General features: G+C 35.6%; 1 protein-coding gene across 3 annotated transcripts in view; it reads right to left on the bottom strand.

Annotated features, from left to right (window-relative positions):
• Window positions 1–19,937, bottom strand: part of cdh7a (cadherin 7a) — a 95,722-nt gene extending 75,785 nt beyond the window's left edge. The window contains exons 1-2 of one of the 3 annotated variants that reach the window (XM_005163402.5): window positions 19,537–19,937; window positions 9,644–10,104 (exon numbers count right to left, since the gene is read on the bottom strand). In XM_005163402.5, coding sequence (XP_005163459.1) covers window positions 9,644–9,886 — 243 coding nt within the window. In that variant the 5' untranslated portion in view covers window positions 9,887–10,104; window positions 19,537–19,937. Of the gene's footprint in view, window positions 1–9,643; window positions 10,105–19,536 lie in introns of those variants that run through there. The other 2 variants (XM_073920012.1, NM_001077448.2) reach the window with 2 other exon arrangements.
• Between the last annotated feature and the right edge of the window lie 1,906 nt (window positions 19,938–21,843).

Below are 21,843 nucleotides of genomic sequence, written 5' to 3'. Positions count from 1 at the left end.
ATCTGTTCACCGTAAAATGTCATGAATGCAACAAAAGTCTCTTTAAGACAAGCAATTTCACTCAGATCACACTCACATCAAATTCTCCAAAACTGTTTGCCAAGCTTATAATTACATTACATATATGGAATCACCAATGAAATTAAACAACAACTGCCTCATAAGTTTCATTTCTAAATGTTCGTATGAAACAAAATCAGCATTTTTTCTGGTTGCCCGAGCTAATGTGTATGCACACCATAAAGGTACGAGATCACATCACCAACCTTATTTATGGCCATTCTACACATAATCATCCACTAAATAATGCTTTGTCAGATCGTGCTGGTCTACCAGTAATTCACAACTTGGTCTTGATGACAAATCTCCTCCAGAAATAGCAGGGACTCTTTGTTTATAAGAGTGTGGGGGTTGGAGTAGCTGCCGTCATGTGATATGTTTTTTACAGGACTCGTGTTCATTTTATACAGATTAAAAAATCAAAAATAATCAGATTAGAAAACCAAATAAAAAAACATTGTTTTTTAAGTGTATTTGGTCAATTTAAAAGTAGAGATTTTAAGCTTTATTTGGATATATTTCTGTCTGTGAAGCAAGCATTTGCTGGGATTTCTGTGTGTTTGTTGACCACAAAAAAAATAATAATAATAAATAAATAAAATAAAAACTGTTGTAAAAGCACACGTCTGGTCCGTGCTTCTGTCCCGGAGAAATGTGAGTTTATAATGATTAATGATTAGCTCCTGTACTAATAGGCTTTAATCGCCATATTGACAATTACACTATCCTCATTCAAAACTATATTAGTGACATGTCTTGTGTATTCTGTAAACGAATTACCGGTTTGTAAACATTCAAGAAATATTTTATATTTTTATATAAATTATTTGCAAGAAATAATGTTCCATGATTACCAGATTAAAAACTTTGTAATGCTAAAAACCGAGGTTCTGCCAAGCCAAAGACAAGGAAAGAAGACGGAGCTTTACAAGGCTTGGGCAATCATCAACAAACAAAACAACTGCTATCTAACAACGAATTGCACCTGTACGGTAGAGTATGTAAACTTACATTCTTACATTTCATTCTAAGCACTCAGTGTCCACAGTTTAATTTATCATATTTAACTGTTTTTGCTGAAATCATTGCTGCAATCAAAAACGAGTAATGTGTATAATTCAGCATAGCCTGAACTTACTTAATATGAAATGAGAACTGCAGAGTGGACCATTTTTAATTAGGTCCTCACTCCAATCAGCTCCCTTTTAGCCAAAGACAAAGACGTTGGCATTAAAAGCAGTGTGGTGTACGGTAAAAGTTAAGTTTTCTATTTTTTAACATTTTGAATTTGGCACACCGCACAACACGACATGTTTGCTATTGAAACTGTTGTTTTTTTTGCAACCGGGAACCCGTGTGACGTCATGAGTGACGTAGGTTGGTAATTCCTCTACAGTCTTTGATACAACATATATTTTACCATATCCAAATATAAAAAATATCAAATCACTTTCCTTTTCTCTGTGATATATGCTCAACTATGCTTATGTTAAAAATAGGAAACTGTAATATTTCATATTTGATTTTTCAGAATTCCTTGTTTAACTTAACATCCAAATCAATTGTTTGAATTTAATAGACTGTGTATAAAGTTATAAATGTCTTTACTGCTTAAACTTTGATGTGCTGTCGGCTATTTATCACCCAAATCACCCAAAGATTCTGATAGTTGATCCTTTTGAGATTCTGAGATCAAAGCGGATGGTAATTTTGTCTCGTTTGCTACATATTCCACAATAATAAAATAAAGTAAGATTAATAAATCAATATGTTAATGTAAAATGAAATATAAGCCTCCCTTTTCCCTGCATATCCATATAAGCCTCGGCTCATATCTCTATTGTTTTGGTGTTGATACCATGAAAAGAGACCCAGGCATGAAAAGAAAGAGAATACGAAAACGGTCTATAAGCTCACATGGTCATTTGTTTTGTGAGGACTCTGCCTTTTATGTCTGTATTATGCTACCCTTATCTTGATGAATAAGACCATCTTTCATGCTCACTAATGATCAAAGGATGAATGTCTGCATGAAAGCCAAGAAAACAGAATAAGCAGTTGGCCAATGACCATCATAAAGAATACATTCAGCACTTCAGACGTGAAATGTGAAAATGAAACCAAGAGGAAAAATGTTATTGCTCAGAGGTTGCTCTATCATGGTTTGATGGAGTTCTGCTTCAACAGCTTTTGTCTTAGATGTTTCTCCTAACACTTCTTAAAAAAAAATTATTTATCATGATGACTTAGCAGATGATGATGACTTACCAAGAGTATAGAGCTGCATAATTAATTGTTAAATATTTGTGATCTCAATTCAAATCCATGCAGTCTTGATTCAGTACTGTCTAATAAATGTTTGAAATGTGCAATCACATTAGAACATTCAAATATGTGTTTGACCCTGAAAGTGGTATTGTTATTTATGATTATAAAACAGCTTCAGGATTTTTGTGTTTCAAAAAGTGAAATTGTAATAGATTCAGGACCAAGTTCAGATATACGGATTTCAATGACAGCAGTTAAAAAAAGATTAAACTGCTTTTTTTTTTTAAAAAGAAGAGACATATCAGGCGATATTAGTCTTAATTACATTGTTGTGCAAAATCAATTACACGGTAGTGAATGTTAAAGATTGCATTTTATTCTTTTTTGTATCTCTTCTAGGGAGTCCTGGTAGAAGAGAAAAAAATGAATTAATATTCAATTAATAATTTAGGAGATTCATTAAATTATGCTCATTCATCCAGTAATGACACATGTGAGGTCTTTATTAGTGAGTCATTGAATTGTATGGCATTACTTTTTGGTGAAGGAATGATTTCATGATGTCAAAATCCATATTGAGCTGCCTCAAAGTATGCCATGGGCTTTTATTAAGTTTGTTTTTAAATAAATGAGTAAAATAAGGTCTTTGGTGAACAAAAATTTCACAATAATTAATATTTTTTTGCTGAAGGAATGATTTCATGATGTCAAAATCTAAATTGAGTTGCCTCAAAATTATGCCATGGGCTTTTATTTATTTATTTTATTTATTTTTTTTTTATAAAAGAGTAAAATAGGTCTTTGTAAACAAAAATTCAACAACACTTAATATTGTTTGCTGAAGGAATTTTGTAATGTCAAAATCCAAATTGAGTTGCTATGGTGTTTTTTTGTTTTGTTTTTTTTTTACGTTTTTTGTTTTTAATAAATGAATAAAGCAAGGTCGTTTGGTAAACAAACAACATTCAACAATACTTTATATCTTTTTTGGTGAAGGAATGATTTCATGATTTTAAGATCCAAATTGAGTTGCCTCATAATTATGCCATGGGCTTTTATTAAGGTTTTATTTTAAATGAATGAGTAAAACAGGGTCTGTGGTAAACAAAACTCAACAATTCTCAACAGTTTGTTTTTTGCACAGCATAAACTGCACACACTCATACCCCCAAGAATTTTCAAATGTTATGGAAGCTTGTTTCTGTCCCAGAATAAAAATGAAAAAGGCTATTTTCATTGCAATTGTTCCTACTGTTACTCAATTCTTACAAATGTGATTGTATATATGTTTATAAATAAGTAAGAATTTAAAGTAAAAAACTTAAACTTATTTTTTAAGTTTAAACTTAAACACCTTTTTACTCATAATTCAGATACGAGTTAATATTTAACAGTTTTGTATTAATTCTGAATTCTGAAACATGAGTTTTATAAAATGGACACAACTTCAAATTTCACATTTTTGATATGCATTTAATTTACATTAAAGAGCAAAACATTAAAGTACTGTTAAGTTTACCACAGATGTTATTTTAAAATAAAAAATAAGAAAGGAAAATCTTGTAGGAACCCACAGTGATTAATTTTCCCAGGTTTGATATCATTCATGCGCAGCTCCGTTTAGAATCATGGGAGCAATTAAATTTCTTTTTTTAAACGAAAAAAAATAAAATAATTCTTAATATTGTAGGAATCATGTATCTCTAGTACAGGGCTATGCAATTAGGGCTGTGTTCTCATGAGAACAATATGAAAAGTAGAAAACCAAAGTAAAAGACTAGATGTAATGTCTAGCAGTGAGAACAGTAAGAAACATCTTAAAGATTCAAGAGCAGAGCCCGCCATACCATCTAAGAAGTGTGGAAGAATGAGGATGATTTAGAGATTTTCATTTCAAATCTAATGTAACCTTGTGTTTTATTGTTAAAAGGTAATTGAAATGAAATGATTCAATTAAATACTGTAACTCAGATAATCAGATTAAGTTTAAATGTACTTACTGTCACCTGATGAAAGCAGAGATTTTGGTGTGCAAATCAAGGCCGAGGCATATTCTGCTTGAGAAGTGTATCATTGAATCATTGAATTCCGCTGTTTACTGTTATGTTTTAATTGCATTAATTTATTTAATTCAATTCACATCTCATTTATATAGTGTTTTAAACTGTAAACTGTGTCAAAGCAGCTTAACATAGGCCTTCTAGTAACTGAAGGTTACTAGAAACTGCATCAGTCCAGTTTCTGGGTTGAAGTTCAGTTTAATCCAGTTCACTGTGGTTATCATTTTAAAAAAATACACAGCATTAGTTAATACAATTTAAAGTAATGCTTTTTCATTTATTTATCTTTAAATATTATGAAACAAATTAGGAAATTAACCATGGCAAATTTAATGTAATACAGTTTGGTATATTTACCTTCAGCTCACGGCTCACAATGATGCTTGGTTTTAGGCCCTTTATATGAAAAAGACACCCCTGCTGTAGAGATTTAATTTTGGACTTTTCTTATAAGAAGCTGGAGAGAAAGGCCACCTCTTACTGTACATTACTCCACTGATCATCATTCAGAGCGGGGGAAACATTTGTGTTCAGTCACTTCTCTTTTGCCCGGATCCCTCCGGCTAGAGTGAATTGGAGATGAGCCAAAATCTAATAAGGTTCAACCTGGCTGTCAGAGTTTGAGTGTGTGTGATAGTGTGTGTCTATGTGTCTGTGTGTGATATAGTGGCTGAGAGATAATGTATTGTAAAAGCCAAGCATAGTAGAGCAGGTGGCATGTTGGAGTATCTGGCTCATTATCTTTAAAACGGAAAGTGTTTGGCTGCCATTGCATTTAGCAATGAGCTAACTACTTACAAGGCTCTGAATATAAAGCAATCAGAGTGCTAGCAGACTGAAGCCACTGCTTAAAAATGCTTTCTTTTATGCCTGTTTTTTTTTCCTTTTTGTGTGGTACATCTACTGTAACTCTGGACTATAAAATCCACATCATATCAAAGAGGTTTGATCAAGCACTACATGTGATATTCATTAAACACACAACCATGTGCATGCCAAAGAGTTCTGATCAAACAATGCATCAGATATTCATAAGCCATACGCTCATCTATAGGCTTGCATTAATATGAGGGAAAGTGATGGCTAAAACACTTTAAAAGCCGGAGCTTTGATGTAACAACGTATGTCAACCTCCATTCTCAAACGCTTTTATTTAAAATGTTGGAAAATGAACATTAGCTAAGCTTTTAAAACTGCCTGAGAGTATTGCTATAGCATATTATTGAATGCAATGTGCACGTGTAGGACATATGTATAGAAAGAGCATCTGTTCTTCACATGCGCTTCATTAAGGAGTGTGATTGACACATCCTCAAAAAAGGTACTTTTATACCTCATCATGACAGAGACATGAGGCATGTGAAGGTTTCTGTAATTTTACTAAGCCATAATGAGCTTTCTAATTGGCAGATGCAGTGCTGTTATTTTAAAACATCAGCTCAGCAAATGTGGCAATCAAAAGTTGTTGAACTATATATTCAAGAATTTATTAGAATTTTAATGACATTTTTCTGCCTCTCTCTCTCTCTCTCTTTCTCTGCAATCAACAGTAGCTTTTCAGTTCCAATTTCAATAATTGCTTTTTTTTATAGTACTAAAGAAGAACATTTGAGTATATTTCTATAGCACATACTGTATGTCAAACAATCAAAGAAAATTGGATTTCTCATAGTATATATTTAAAATGAAAATGACAGGTACAGATTGTAAAAGGTATTGTTAATTATTACAAGCAAGAGTCTGTATTAGAAGGCCTCCATATGCCAAAACTATAGACCAGGGGTCTCAAACTCAAATTGGCGAGGAGCCTTTTTAGTGAGTGACAATTTATTAAAGAGCCATTTTAACATTTAAGCATTAGAAAAAAGTGGAAACCTGACATAATTGATGCATCTTAGAATAACAGACATGACGTTTATATTTCAAGCATTACTTGCCATTAGTGATAATGCAAATCGGCACGTTTATCGTTTTACACATCAGCTGCTGAAATATATCTGTGATTGTTGTGTGTATAGCTGAGCGCTAGACACACATTCAGCCATTTTTTTTTACAGACTATATGCAGTCAGAACTCTAGCTTTTTGTTTATTGTTGAACACATTGAAGAGGGAGTTTAAATTGCTATGAAATACTACAAATAATAAGCATTATTAGAAAGCCGATTGGACTTTACTTGCAATTGTTCTTTTAAACATCTTTCTTTTTTTTTTATAAAACTATAACAAATAAGGGGAAAGTATGAACATATTCACATTTACATCAACTAGAAGTACAATTTTACTAATGTGTATAGTTTTTATGCAAATCTTAATAAGCATATGAAGAAAATCTATTAAATGAGACCATTTGAATCAAATATTAGCAAAATTATCATATTTGCTACACCACCAGCATGAGGTGTAAGCCATGAAGACGTGTTTGTACAAGAAAATACAAGTGGTATAAAACTGGAAATAATCAAACGGCCCTTGAATATTTACAAAAATAGAGCTTTAGTAAAAATAGAACACTTACACTTATTTAACGTTTAAATCAGCCAGAGAAATAAAACGCATGTGTGTTATTCTCAACCATACACTGAGAGAAAATGAAAGTAAAACTAATCTGAATACAGTACTATAAATATCGACTAGGTGGCGGGTCAAAACCATAAATTGCTAGATGCAACTGCACAACAATGATAGTGGTTTAAAAATATATGTTTTGGCGGGCTGAATCACATAAATTTTTGACGTCAGTTGCTGGCCGGAGGGAGGAAAAGGAGAAGGGGCCGTAAATGGCCTGCGGGCCGGAAGTTTGAGACCCCAGCTATAGACAAAAGCTAGTCATGCTTAATTAGTGCTCCAGGGTTAGCAGAAATGACAATCATGTGCAGCTGAGACACAAGACCTTACGGACACTCCAGAGAAATAAGTATCCGTGACTGGACAGCTCTACTGGCTTCTGGGGATCCAAAGTACATTATCTTAATAAACATGTCAGCTCAGTTAACAGGAAGCCACTGGATATACCTAGAAAGAGTAGTATCCATTTTGGTTTCTTTCTTTCTTTCTTTCTTTCTTTCTTTCTTTCTTTCTTTCTTTCTTTCTTTCTTTCTTTCTTTCTTTTTTTTCTTTCTTTCTTTCATTAATTTATGTAGGCCTACTTATTTGTATGTATGTTTGTACTTTCATTTTAGTTGTCTTTTAATTTTTTTTATTAACTTTCCAAAATGAATCCTCATTTCACTTAACAAGTTTACAATGATAATAAAGCTTGTTAACAAGTTTTTAATGATTAATAGAGGAATTATAACGCTTTCTTTCATTATTTATCTTTAATTACAAGTAGCAGGGTATTTACAGCTACTGTATATTTCTGTTCATTCGCATCCTGTCCCTTTGTGCCCCCTGGCGGCATAATTGCAAACTGCGGTTGTACCAAAAAATATGTGTTAGTGTGGCGGCAGTGCCACTCGCGATGGTAATGCTCCTTTTAAAATGTCACCCACTGTATATTTAAAATAAATATGACAATTTGTGAATTATTAATTATTATTATTATAAACAAGAGCCTGTATTAGGATGCCTCCATATGCCAAGACTATACAAAAAAGCTAGTCATGCTTAATTAGTGTTCTGGGGTTAGCAGAAATGACAATCATGTACAGTCGAGGCTCAAGACCTTACAGACACTCCAGAGAAATAAGTCTCCGTGACTGGACAGCTCTACTGGCTTCTGGGCATCCAAAGTACATCTAAAAAAACATGTCAGCTCAGTTATCAGGAAGCCACTGAATGCGATCTAGGACCCCATTTACACCTAGAACAAGTAGTATTCATTTTGGGGGATTTATTTGACATATTTTTGCAGCAAAGATGAAACAAAATAAACAACAGTGACAATGTAAAAAATATAAAAACATTTATAGACCATTTTAAAGGATGTCAAGAAAAACAATGGTCCCAACATATTTCTTGTTTTACATTTTTATTCCTATAGCTTTCAAGAATCCAAAAAGAGACAGATATTGATAAATAAGGTTATAAAAGCTGTTTTAACATTAAGTAATAGTTAAGTTGCCTCTTGTTATAGCTGGAAATAGCTTGATAACAAGCAGGAAATGTTAATGGGCCAATGACATGACCACATTCAAATGGTTTATATATTTAAATTTAATAAATAAATGCAACTCAACCAAGCATGGTTCTCTGCAATACCCAATACTGATTAGTCAGCTGCAACATTCTGAAGTGTGTTATTTGCTGTTAACAACTGTCAATATTCCAATATCTATACCAAAACTAAGTACTTTGATATAGTTATTGTGTTCAGAAGTGGAATAATGCACATCCAGCTAGTTGTTCTCAACAAATTTGTTACACTGTGATTCTGATTAGTCAGTTGCAAAATTCCATGCTATGTTATACCCATATAACAACCACTAAAACTAATAACACAGTCTTATCTAGGTACTTTAAATCATCTTGACCATCAATTAATCATTTCACATACAGATGCATACATCCACATTAATACACTGCTGTTTGGTACTATTCTGTGAGCGAATAACATATAGGTTGGCGTATACTCTATTTAGACACTTTAATTTACTTTAATTTTCCTTTAATTAAAGAATTATTAAATGATTACATGTCAGAACAAAGTTTGCTGTCTATATTTTAGATTTTGTGGCAAGTAGCCATGTAATAAGCAAGAAAATGTGCATCCAGGCGGTTGTTTTCACTGAATAAAGCCCTTCAGGCTTATATAACAACTGCCGATAAGCCTGCCGGGCTTTATTCTGCAATAACAACCTTCTGAATATATTTTATCCCATACAGTACATAAAGATTTCTGTTGGGGTTTATTCTATGATCAAAACCAGCTGGGTGTACATTGTTTACTTAATATTACAAGCCAAAACTTTTGAGTTTATGTGACTACCAGAAATAAACAGCAATGCTTGTTTGACCACTTTTGATCAAATCAATCTTGGTTGCACTTTGTTTTACAGTACATGCACTTAATGTTCATGCACTTAATACAAATAAGTACTTGGTTATATAAAGACACTACAAGGGTTAAGGTTTGGTTCAGGGGTAAGAATAAAGATAGAGTACCTACAGTAGTTATTATCCAGCTTATGTAATGACTATGGTAATACATAGCGTGTATATAAAAAACAAGAGATTGTAATACCAGGAATGACCTCAGTGCTCTTAAGAGGGTACATGCAAAATATCAAAGCCACTTGAATATATTTTTCCTACCTTGCCAACATAAAGAGGTTCATCTCCAGTGTACTCCTCTAGGACAAAGAATTGGTTCCACACCCAGTTGCGCTTATGTCTTTGAAGGGATGTGCCCACAGAATCTCTGAGGGGCCTCAGGGAAACAGAACGGAGCGGGACAGAATTCAAAGTCATCCCCCCACAGCCCACATCCCGCTGGGCCAACAGCAGTATAGTCATTACAGCCAGTCCAGTCCACACTGCAGAGCCAATCTGCATCATTTGTTGAAAGGATGAAAGTAAAAAAAAAGGAAACAAAAAAAATACACTCCTCCGTACTGAACGGACTGCAGAGATCTTAAGGTGAATAGTTGGCTCCTTGGAAATGATGCACCACCCTCAGCACTGGCACGGGCAGCCAGACAGACCAGACCGTCTGACCGGTGATTGATGGGAGAGACCACAGGAATGAACGATGATTGTAGTTGAAGCCCTCAAACCTGCGGTGAGAACAGACATCAGGGAGAGAGGATGAAGAAAATCAGGGAGAGAGAGAGAGAAAGAGTCAGGAAAATATACAAAAAAGTGTGTCTGTCAGCACAGATGCTGGCTTGATTTACTGTCATTCTTTTTAGAATAGCGGCTCGCATTTGAACCACAGATTAAGACAACATGACTTCTGGCATTTCAGAGGTTGCCGTGTGAGATGCAGGTGCAGGCTGGACGCAACAGGTGAGCAAAATGGACATTCAGCTCTTTCCTCTGGATGGGTATTTGACAGCACTGCTGAAAGTGGAGCACATTAATCTTTAGGGCTGAAGGGAAACGGGATGGGAGGGGGAAACAGACAGAGGAAGAGGGATGGTGCTCCAATGCAAAGATTTGGAAAAATAAAGCAAATATGTACCATCTCAAGTCCTAGCAAAGGAAAGAGTTGCTCTATTATCATACTCAGACAGAATATGGGTCAATGTCAAATATAAGACTGGCTAAAAGTCTAGTTTAAAACATGCTTAATTTGCATTCAAGCTGGTTTCAAATGTTTTTTAGGAAATATTCAAGAAATAATTGGCTTGAAGACTTATTTCGCCATTGAAGGGCACCTAATTTACCCCCTTTGCAAGATTTAAGATAAGTCTTTTATTTCTCTATTTCTTTCAGCTCAAAACACCCATTAGACTATTTATTCTACCTTTAAGAATATTGGAATATTTTGCTCTGAACAAAATGTAGCTGTTTTTGTGCTGTTCCCATGTGCCTGAGTGGGCCTCAAACTCCACCTCTGCTGCGTCAATTTGTTAGAAATACTAAGAACTTTGCCAATGATTATTGGATGTATTGGTTGTGAAGTTAATTCAAACCTTTCAGCAATGATGAGTCACACACATTAGCCTCTTTCACACATACAGACCTTTCCGAAAAATTACCAGCAATTATTCGGAAAGGTCTGTGTGTGTGAACAGGCCCTTTTTGAAAATACTTGTAAATTTGTTCCGGCAATGATAAAGTGGTGTGATAAAGTAAAGACACATAAGGTAAAGTAAAGTACAAACATGCAGTGTAAAAATGTTTTAAAACTTCATCACATTTGATAATGTTTGATGATCACAGAGAGCTGAACAAATCAAATCCTAATTGCTTTGCCCATGTCCTGTCTTGTTGATATGATTATACGTGTTGTTACAGAGACATGTTAATACGCGGCTGTCAATCAATTCAGTGGGCGGGGAAAATCCTGTCACGTTGCAGTGGGCCTCAAAATGAGTGGGATTTGGATCCTATTTTAACAACAGAAAAAATGATAATAATAATTCATTAAATTTATATAGCGTTTTTCTAGACACTTAAAGCACTTTACACATAGAGGGAATCTCCTCATCCACTACCAGTGCGCAGCATCCACCTGGATGACGCGACGGAAGCCATTTTGTGCCAGATCGCACACCACACACCAGCTGATTGGTGGAGAGGAGACAGAGTGATGAAGCCAATCCGCTTGTTAAGTGTGACGTCACGCGGAGCGGCTTCCGGGTCGAAGCTCTCTATTGAACTGAATGGGGAGATTCATGAAATGGTAATAATAATTGTTTACAAAGCGATTTAATACTTTCGAAAGTCACGATCGCAATATATATGTCCATGCCTAAAATTCGATGGCCAGAAAGTGATTCATTGTTTTATAAATTGTTAAAATTTTGGTATTTGTTCTGCAGCAAGCCCAGAGAATGTTGTGTACACTATATCTTTATGTAAAATTAACTTTAATGCGTGATAGGAATAAAAAGTGATCATAAACGAATGATTTCTCCACTCAAGTGAATGGCGGCTTGGACCCGAAAACAGTATTACATACGTCACTAACACGTCATCACTTAACAAGCGGATTATGATATGGGGAGGGTTAGGGGGCCATGGTGGACAGAAGCCAGTGGGCAGATTTGGCCAGGATGCAGGGGTTAAACCCCTACTCTTTTTCGAAGGACATCCTGGGATTTTTAATGACCACAGAGAGTCAGGACCTCGGTTTAACGTCTCATCCGAAAGACAGCGAAAAAAAAAAAAAATGATTGTGTTTATATCTCCCCAATATGACTGTGGACACACTATACAGTACCTACACACAGTTTTGTCCAAACAAAGTAAAATGTACATCTTTAATGTGAATATATACATCTTCAACTTTTTTCAATGAGGCTTTTTTCTTTTACTATTATGTCTAAAAAAAAGTTATAACTTATAAATGCTGTCCAACTGTACCCATATTTTGAGTTACACACCAAAATATGTTTTTCATAGAAAGATTAAGATATATGCACCCACATTAATGAAGTATAGACAATATTTTATCATATTTTACTTGATGGTTAGACTTTTTAATCAGTCATCATTTTCCTCGTATCTTAAAAATGTATTCAAAGTCAAATGAAACCAGCATGAATGTAAAATGAATGTTTTAAACTAGATTTCCTTGCAGCAGGCTGGTTGAATGAATATTATGCATTTTTAATGTTTTTTTTTTTTTTTTTTTGAGCATCGCGTCACTGACCCACAGATTGTCATTATCATATTTCACAAGTAGCCTATGTTGAATAATTCAGCTATTCTTTATTTACCATTCTCTTTCTAATCCAATCTGACTTAAGGTACTTCAGCATTGTGTGAAACTCATCTTGGGGTTGGTTAAGCACTTTTCTCAGGAGCACAATGGCAGTGGTTTGTGAATAGCCCCATCTGGGGTTTAAACCTACAACCTCCAGCTTAAGAGCGTCTACTAAGAACTACAATGATGGACATCACCGTAAAAGAGTGTTATGTAAGTGACACTGGATTTTTATGGCGTATAAAAAAACCTCTCATGCTCCAAATTGCAATGGAGAACTACAATTTAAAAGTGTGCACTCTAAGTTGAAGTGACAAAATTCCAGGCACAAATTTCTCCTAAGGGGTCCCTGGAGCTTCTCGGTCCGAGAGAGCCTTTTAGGTGTTTCTAACATCCTTTTAAAGTCAAACACTTACAAGTCTGGAAAAAAACAGTTCAAAAGGGATTTGGATAGAGCACATCTACGCTCTCTAGAGAAATCTGTCCTTCCAGCAGTTCAAACCCACAGCAGCAGGATTCACACCCCAACAGCTTATTTTGATGTTGAAGAGGATGTTGAAATCTCCACGGAAATCTCACGTTGTCCGAGAAAAGATTAGATCTATCCTATGTTTTACAGGCAAAACAGTGCCCATTTTGAGTTTTTCGAGCACTTACCAATTCGTAATTAATCACAGCATGCGCATTAGACTCATTACGCTGTTTCTCGCAGGTTCAGTTGGGCTTCAAACAGTGTCGCCATTTGAAAGTGTTACGCATTAATGTTGATGGCAAGGTAAGCTTAAATTGAAGTCGTTAAATACAAAAGTGACATTAAAGCTATACCCTATGACAGATGCTGTAACTAAGAACACATTTGAAACTCCAGCTCTGAAGGTGAACAGAAGAGTAAATCACAAAGCATCCCTCAGGGAATCCATTCCCTCCTTGTATTATCTCCAAGCTAAAAAAGTACCAGCGTAGTTGGAGGAGAACAGAGCGTCTTGCGCTTTGCTTCAGAAGACCACAGTGCCAGGACCCCTCAGTGGGGAAAAGTCACATCTAAAGCCCGTAATCTCTATCGTAAGCTTCACTTTATAGGGGAATTACAAGTGCTTAGTGACTGATTAGATCTCTGTGTGTTTGACTGAGTAGATTCAATAAAAAAAGTTTTCAAAAATGGCTGACGTGTATCAAGAAAACACAGTTATGCAGAAATAATCCTCTATAACGTCTCAATTATCTCCGACCTCCAATGGTTTCATTGAAGTGCTACATGACACCACTGCAAAATAAAAAAGAGCTTCGAGTCTGGAATGCTTAAAGCGTAGCGCAAGCTAATAAAGAGAGCTGGAAGGTGATATGGATCATTTATCAAGCTTGCATTAAAACAAAGCAAACAAGGACATAGGAAACGACTGCTGGGGGTTTTTAATGCTGTGCGTCTGAAGCAATATCTCAGGACATGTTTGCATGACAGGGCATTTCTCAAATGGAGCCAGACTGCTAACTGCACAACATGCAGTTAAGAAGAAATGCATTCTGATTTTTTTCTGAAAATAATGTGTGGCCAGCTCGTCACAGACTCTGGTAATTGTTTTGCAACATCAACTTACAGAACAGAAATGAATTAACAGTGAACTGGCTTGAGCTGTATAATCATATCAACATCTATTGCCTTCTTTAGAGATGTTTATACAGTAGCTGAATGTAACTTGTTTCATAATTGATTCACTTTCTAGTTGCTTTGCATTTTTCTCATATAAGAGATTTTGAAAATCTTAGAGCATTACGCCGGCTACAAGGTGAATCACAATATTAAAGCTTTGATACAAAGTACAAAGTATGAAATCATGTATAAAATAGTATAAAGTAAAAAAAAGACAAAGGTACAACACTGTGTACTCAAAGATACCGTGAAAAATTTAAACATATCTATTTTTTGATGTTAGTTTCAGACTGCTAGTTTTAAAGATATCTTTACTCACCCAGCCACTTTATTAGGTACACCTTTTCAACTGCTAGTTAACGCAAACTTCTAATCAGCCAATCACATGGCAGCAACTTAATGCATTTAGGCATGTCGACATGGTCCAGACGATCTGCTGCATTTTAAACCGAGCATCAGAATGAGGTTGTTGGAGCCAAATGGGCTGATCTAAGCATTTCAGAAACTGTAGATCTACTAGGATTTTCATGTTTACAGAGAATGGTCAGGAAAAAAAAGAAAATATCCAGTAAGCAGTAGTTCTGTGGGTGCAAATGCCTTACTGATGTAAGAGATCAGAAGAGAATGATTAGAGCTGATAGAAAGGTAACAGTAACTCAAATAACCAGTTATTACAACCGAGGTATGCAGAAGAGCATTTCTGAACACACAACACGTCCAACCATGAGACTGATGAGCTACAGCAGCAGAAGACCACACAGGGTGCAACTCCTGTCAGCTAAGAACAGAAAACTGAGGCTACACTGTGCACAGGCTCACTAAAATTGGACAATAGAAGACTGGAAAAATGTTTGCTGTTCTGATGAGTCTCGATTTCTTTGGCTTCCACAATCACCAGATCTCAATACAATAGAGCACCTCTGTGATGTAGGGATGTGGGATCATGGATGTGCAGCTGACAAATCTGCAGCAACTGTGTGATGCTATCAAGTCAGTATGGAGCAAAATCACTAAGGAATATTTCCAGTACCTTGTTGAATCTATGCCACAAATAATTGAGGCAGTTCTGAAGGCAAAAAAAGGTCCAATTCGGTTCTAGTGAGGTGTACCTAATAAAGTGGCCGTTGAGTGTATTAGCTAATGTGCTCCAAAACAGTGACAAAATTCACATTTAGAAGATATAAAACAAATATAAACATGTAAAGCTTGCATTTTGTCACTTCTGCCTAAATCGATCAATGATTTTTTTTTCCACTTCACCTCATATTACATTTTCTCTTCAAATTTTGACAATGTGTCTGAGCTCAACTGCTCTCACTGCAGAGCTGTGATAAAATGAAGAGCTATTGGTTGTTTTGTTTAAACGGGCAGGAGCTACTCTATGTCTCATTATCTCTACAGTTTTAAAATTTGATACGTCAAACATCAAATAAAAAATGCACATTTCAAAGCATTTCACGGGAGTTGGAAAATGTAGTTTACCACCACAGATTTCAGTTCAAATAAATTTATTGTTAAAATATTCTGCGATAAAGAAAACTTCAGCAAAAACATGTGCAACCAAATCTGTATACAATGTCTGTTTTTAAAGATTATGATAAAATTATGAAGAATACAAAAAAAAAAAATATTGTTTTATTTTTGGAACTGGACTGTTTAGAATGTCACCGGGGTAACATTTTATTTTGATGTTCCACTTGAGAATAAGTCAACTGTCTGCTTAATATCTGTTGATACTGCTCCTTCAACAGACATTTAACTAATTGTAAGAAACTTTGCACAGACATGTCAACTTACACTAACCCTAAACCCAACTCTAACCCCAATTTAACCGTCTACTTATAACTTATTGAGAATTAGTTGACATGTAGATGCAATGTAACTTAATTTAACAAACGGACCATCAAAATAAAGTGTGACCGTTAACGTTTATAAAGTTGGCATTAAGTAAACAATGATCAATTATCTTTTATACTGCTGCTTTAGAGCTGAAGTATATTTCATAATTGACAGATTTTTATAACATTAACAATGTGAATTGTTTTTTTATTAACGTGAAGCTGATTTAAAAAAAGTTCTATATAGTATTAAGACAAATAAATGACTATACTGTATACATATATGATTGAGTTTGCATTCTTTGCGAGTCTTTTTTGGTTAAACAAACATTTTCTTAAGATTATAAACTCAGATAGCAAAATAACAGATCCTGACCAAAAAAAAAAAAACTATTACTGTACTTTACAAAGCGACTATATGCCACTACTCACGAGTGTACTATATTTGTTCCAGCCCCCCACATACATCTTTCTTCCCCGCCCGAATCTGCTCGCTGTTGAGCTTGGCTGAGACCCCGGACTTTGTGTTCGGCACAGATCGCCCAAATGGTCTGGGACAGAATGATGAAGTCTCATTAGCCCCCCATGCCATCTGACGAGAGGAGCTTAGTCTTGAGCGCAGACCGCCCTGTGAGAGAGCGCCCACAGCCACAGTCAGAGACTCGGCTCCAAAAACCCATCTCTGCACTCTCTCTAGTCACAGCCACCCTGCGGTGCACGAGCGATTGTGGCACTCACTAGGGACAGTATGCTCGAACACAGAGCAAAGCAAGGCTCCTGGCATCTGGACATCATACACGGCCCAATGCGGACTGGTAGCATATGGCCTTCTTATTATGGCTGCCCTTCACTGTGTAGACACTTGAGGGTGACTATGACAAGATTACGCTAGGATCCGGGCTAGATATGGCAGCTTATGAGCCTGCCAGAAGAAAATTTATCATAAATAATACACATTAAAAGGTGATTTTCTAGCAGAGTTCCATTACACGCTTCACAAAAAGAGACTGTTTATGTCATTTTCTTTGTAAACTTGCAAATAAAATTTACTGTTACAAAGGTACTGCTATAAATGCCAAAAATAAAAGGTTTATGCATGTGCTTTCCAATGTGATTTTCACAGAAAAATGAAGAGATAATACATTTTAGACACTTTTTTTCTTTAAACTAGTGTAAAATGTCATTTTTGTGATAGATAGAAAAAATAATAATTAACCATGGTTATCAATTTTATAATCTTTGAAAAAATTAAAATTAAAAAACAAGCTTAAAAAGCATAAAAAACTGAAAGAGAGAATTGGGTGCTTTGAATTACTGGACAGTATTAATCATCTTCTAAGAACAAAAAGAACCATGAGCTCACATGCGCCCTCTTCAATGCAGCAGAGCTACTGTCTGCCTCACCTCATGTCATTTCAGTGCGGCTGTATGTCAGATTCTAGCAATATATAAGTGATATTCATAAATTGACATACATTGACTATCATATGGAAAGTGAGGACATATAATAAAAATGCTTATTATGTATAAAAACATTTTAATGAAGCATTACATTGGTAGCATACACTGAGTAAGCAAAAGCCACCTGATAAAGTCAGTTTACAAGTGATTGCACAATCTGACGTGTGCCTACGCTGTATTGAACAGGAAATAAGCAAAATACAGCAATTTTGAATAAAAAAATTGTTTAAAATATTTTGAATTGTACAGAAATTTAATTTATTGCACATTCTGTATCTCAAATATTTATTGGACAAATATTTATTTTATCAGCACACATCTAATGATAGCGATGAGGATGATGAGTCCCCGGCCTCACCTAACCGCACATCCCTGATAGATAGATGATAGATAGATAGATAGATAGATAGATAGATAGATAGATAGATAGATAGATAGATAGATAGATAGATAGATAGATAGATAGATAGATAGATAGATATATTTTGGTCTCAATTTCAGTCTTCAAACTTCAAATTAGCACCTTGAGTTCAGTGTTAATTGCTGATTCTTTGTAGATAAACGTGAAATTTGTGATTTACAGGGATTTTGTGTGTGTGTGTGTGCTTTGTTTTGTTTTAAATTGTTTTGTTTTTTAGTGTACAACATTAGGCTACTTGGCAAAACCCCAAATAACACAAAGAAAAATATAATTAACCATGGTTCTCAATTTTATAATCTTTCAAAAAAAAAAAAAAAAAAAAAAAAACAGGCTGCACCATAAAAAATGAAAAAGAAAGAAATAATGGGGTGCCCCGAATTACTGGACAATATTGTTAGTCCAAGTCGTCTTCCCTGACAGCCCTGTTTATGCATGGCCACAAACTTAAGCACAGCAAATTGGCAACAACCAGATGTTAAGTCAAAAAAAGCTGTAAGTAACAGCAGAAGAACGACTGAGCATATCCTGCAAATAATACGAAGAATAACTCCATACTAAACACACATTCACGCTCACAAATCCACAATTAATTGTTGGATGCAAGCCACATCAAGTTGGCCCTAGAGTTCACTCAAAGCGCCACCTAGCGGCCTGCTGCTTCGCATTGCAGGCGAAGTTTCCTCCACTACGAGCCTCGGTGCTGCTGTTGGCATTGCAGTGGCGTCCTGACAGGGAGGTATATTTGATATCGACACGAATGTGTGAGGAACATCTGCACCTCTGTGCCTTGTGATACCAGCTCTCTTGTTTCCCCTTTTTTTGGCACAGCACGACACAGAAAATTACAAAAACAAACCCTCTGACTGACATTGAGATATTGTCACATCAAAACTAATTCATAGTCACACTACAGACGACAGTATTTGCATCACAAATGCGACTCTCTGGCAACGTACCAACTATTGCTCTTAGGACTGAGAAATTGTACTTCGTAGCAACTCGATTAATATGCTGACTGCCAGACCTTAACTTTTGAACATCACAGATGATCCCAAGGGAAAAGCGCTGAATATTAAAGCATCACAGGGAGCGAGAGAAACTTTGAGAAGCGGCTCTTAAAATCTTGGTGCTGCTGACCACACTGTTTGGCAATATTTGAAAATGCAAAGCGCGTGAATATGTTTAATAATATTACATCGAATGGGGGTTCCATTAGCAATTTAGTTGACATTTCACATGTGTTCCATAATAGTATATACTTTGATTACACGTAATCAATAAAATGTTTTTTTTTTTAAGGATGAATAAACTCACACAAAAATCAAGCAATATCTTTTACTTAACTTTAAGAATGCTTTCAGCGTTCATTTCTAGCTTCGTAACGCATGTAAACGGACGCGACACATACAGTACACTCAGCCGGTATTATTGCACCTCACCAAACACTGCATAAATCAGACTCACCTTTATCTCTTGTCCTTCTCGTGCCTATAAATTGTAAATGTTCATGAGAAAACGCAGGAAAGGATTCCGTCACGTCTCCGCCGCTCTAGACGCGCTCTTCCCGAATGAGTGAAGGAAACATATTCAGGAGCATCCTTGCACTACAGGCGTCTTTCCCTCCGTTCCGCTCAATCTCTGCGCTGCTCGCTCACACTCCGCGCGTCTACAATAAGCCCTATTGAGAAGCCACAGCTGCAGCGAACCTCAGCCAGGGGAGAGCACTGTGGAGAGACTCACAAAGGGACCACAACACTGTCGGCCATCCGTGAAGCATGCCTCGGGAGCCTCCGTCTCCACAAACTCTGGGAAAACAGTGCGTAACGCGCAACTTATTGTCTCTGGTGAAAGTGGCTGACAAAATGGACAAGTCTCAGTTAGTTCGCTACAGGAGCATCGCTCAGCGGGGAAACGTTGCGCTGAGGGGAGGTGCCGATGTCAGTCAGCGTATCCAAGGTGCCGTGGTGATTGTAGGATTCAAGGGGGGCCACTGAGGGGCCAAAGTGTGCAAAGAAGGACCGAATTAAAATCTCGTCGCTAAGATATTGTGTTCATGAAATGTGGACTCATGAATGTACGCCTGTTGTAGTTCTTTGTGTTTTTTCCAGAAGGACGAGCTTAACTTAATGAACACTTTGGATATGGTTAAATATGTTTTATGTGAATTTTCATCACCTTATCATTGAGCAAAAGTTTGCAACAAAAATATTAACATAAACACGTAATTAAATTAGCGATTTCAATTATTGCACTGGATATGCTGATTTGAAAGCCATGAAGTGCAATAATGTAATTAAATTATACATAAACCCACACATACACAGAAAACAAGAGGCTGTTTGAGAATATATTCTCTGTTTCTTTGAATGTACTGGATTTAATATTTGACTTATGAGGCTATATAAAGTTAACATTTCTTGCAAACTTCAGTTATTATTTGTTTTTCTATAGCTGTATATATGTGTTGTAGAGATAAGCGAGCTGGTACATTTGCTATTTTTATTCAGATGCAAACTGCATTTAACCTCCCAGGGTCTGACCAAGTAAGGCATTATATTCGAACAGTCATACCAAGTTTTGTTGACAAACCAAATCTAGCACATATATGAGCAGTGTTTAATGGCAAATCCAAGCTCTAGACATCCAGTTTCACGCTGTAGTGTTTTTTTTTTTTTTTTTTTTTTTTCATTTAGATGTATGTACAAAATATAAAAGTGATCTGGTCCAATGAATTTGATGAGGAAGTGCTTAATGAAACTTGAAATTAATGTCTTGGAAGGGTGCATGGTTGTTCAATAAATACAAGGCACAGGTTAGTACAATTTAAAGTAATTCATCGGATGTATTAGTCAAAAACAAATCTAAAAAAGTTTTGGTTTTGTTCTAAACTTTAATTTCTGGAAATATATTTTTGATTTCTTTTTTTTGTTTGTTTTTCAAAAGGAGGTTTGTGCGAGACCATTGTCTTGCAATTCTTGGATATTCTGAGACATTAAACACTTCTTTCAAAGTCCCAGCAATATCTGCTTTTGATGGGCCTAACTCTTGCAATACTTTTAAACTGGAAAACTTCTGACCCTCCCTCTTTCAAAGAGAAGATGGGTGAATTGTTTCAAATCATTCAGAGAGGATAAGATTCTTGGAAACAAAATCTCAAACACCAACTTCAAACCATAACCTTTTCTGGATTTCCTCCATACTGATTAGTACTATGCCAACAATTTATTGGAGCAATTGATTATACTCTGATAATTACATTTAAACATTATGATTGCTTTAATTGGTAATATCCCCATTTGTTCGTTATTTATTCACGTTAATGTATTTTTATTTTCTGATTTATCGTTGCTATACTTATACCAGTCTATTTTCTTTGCACTGTTTTTTTTTTATTTATTTGAAAAAGAAAAAAGCTTAAATGAAATATACATTTAAAAAAAAAAAGAAAGCTGAGGTAATAATTAGTACACACAGCATATAAGTCAGTGCTGTTGCTTGGTTTTCTCTGTACCTCTTTTCTTTTTTGATCATGAAACCATCATTATGATGCTTTAGAAGCCTGTCTGAAATCATTTTTCATACTGAATATACTATCTGATGAGTGAATGACTGAACTTTCAGATACAGCATGTTTCACTGTTTGTATCAGTCGGCTTGTCAGTGTTCATGGTGTTCAGTGTGTGTGGTGCTGAGAGGAAGCAGTTTTGCCTGGAGTGAGGAGCCAGGTTTTGAAAGTCGAAGCCACTGCATTTTCTCCCTCGCAGCAGAAGC

This window comes from Danio rerio, chromosome 2 (assembly GCF_049306965.1).
Source record: "Danio rerio strain Tuebingen ecotype United States chromosome 2, GRCz12tu, whole genome shotgun sequence".
In the NCBI taxonomy this organism is placed as follows: domain Eukaryota; kingdom Metazoa; phylum Chordata; class Actinopteri; order Cypriniformes; family Danionidae; genus Danio; species Danio rerio.
Note: the sequence above shows the minus strand (reverse complement) of the source record. Positions and strands in the feature narration are given on the sequence as shown.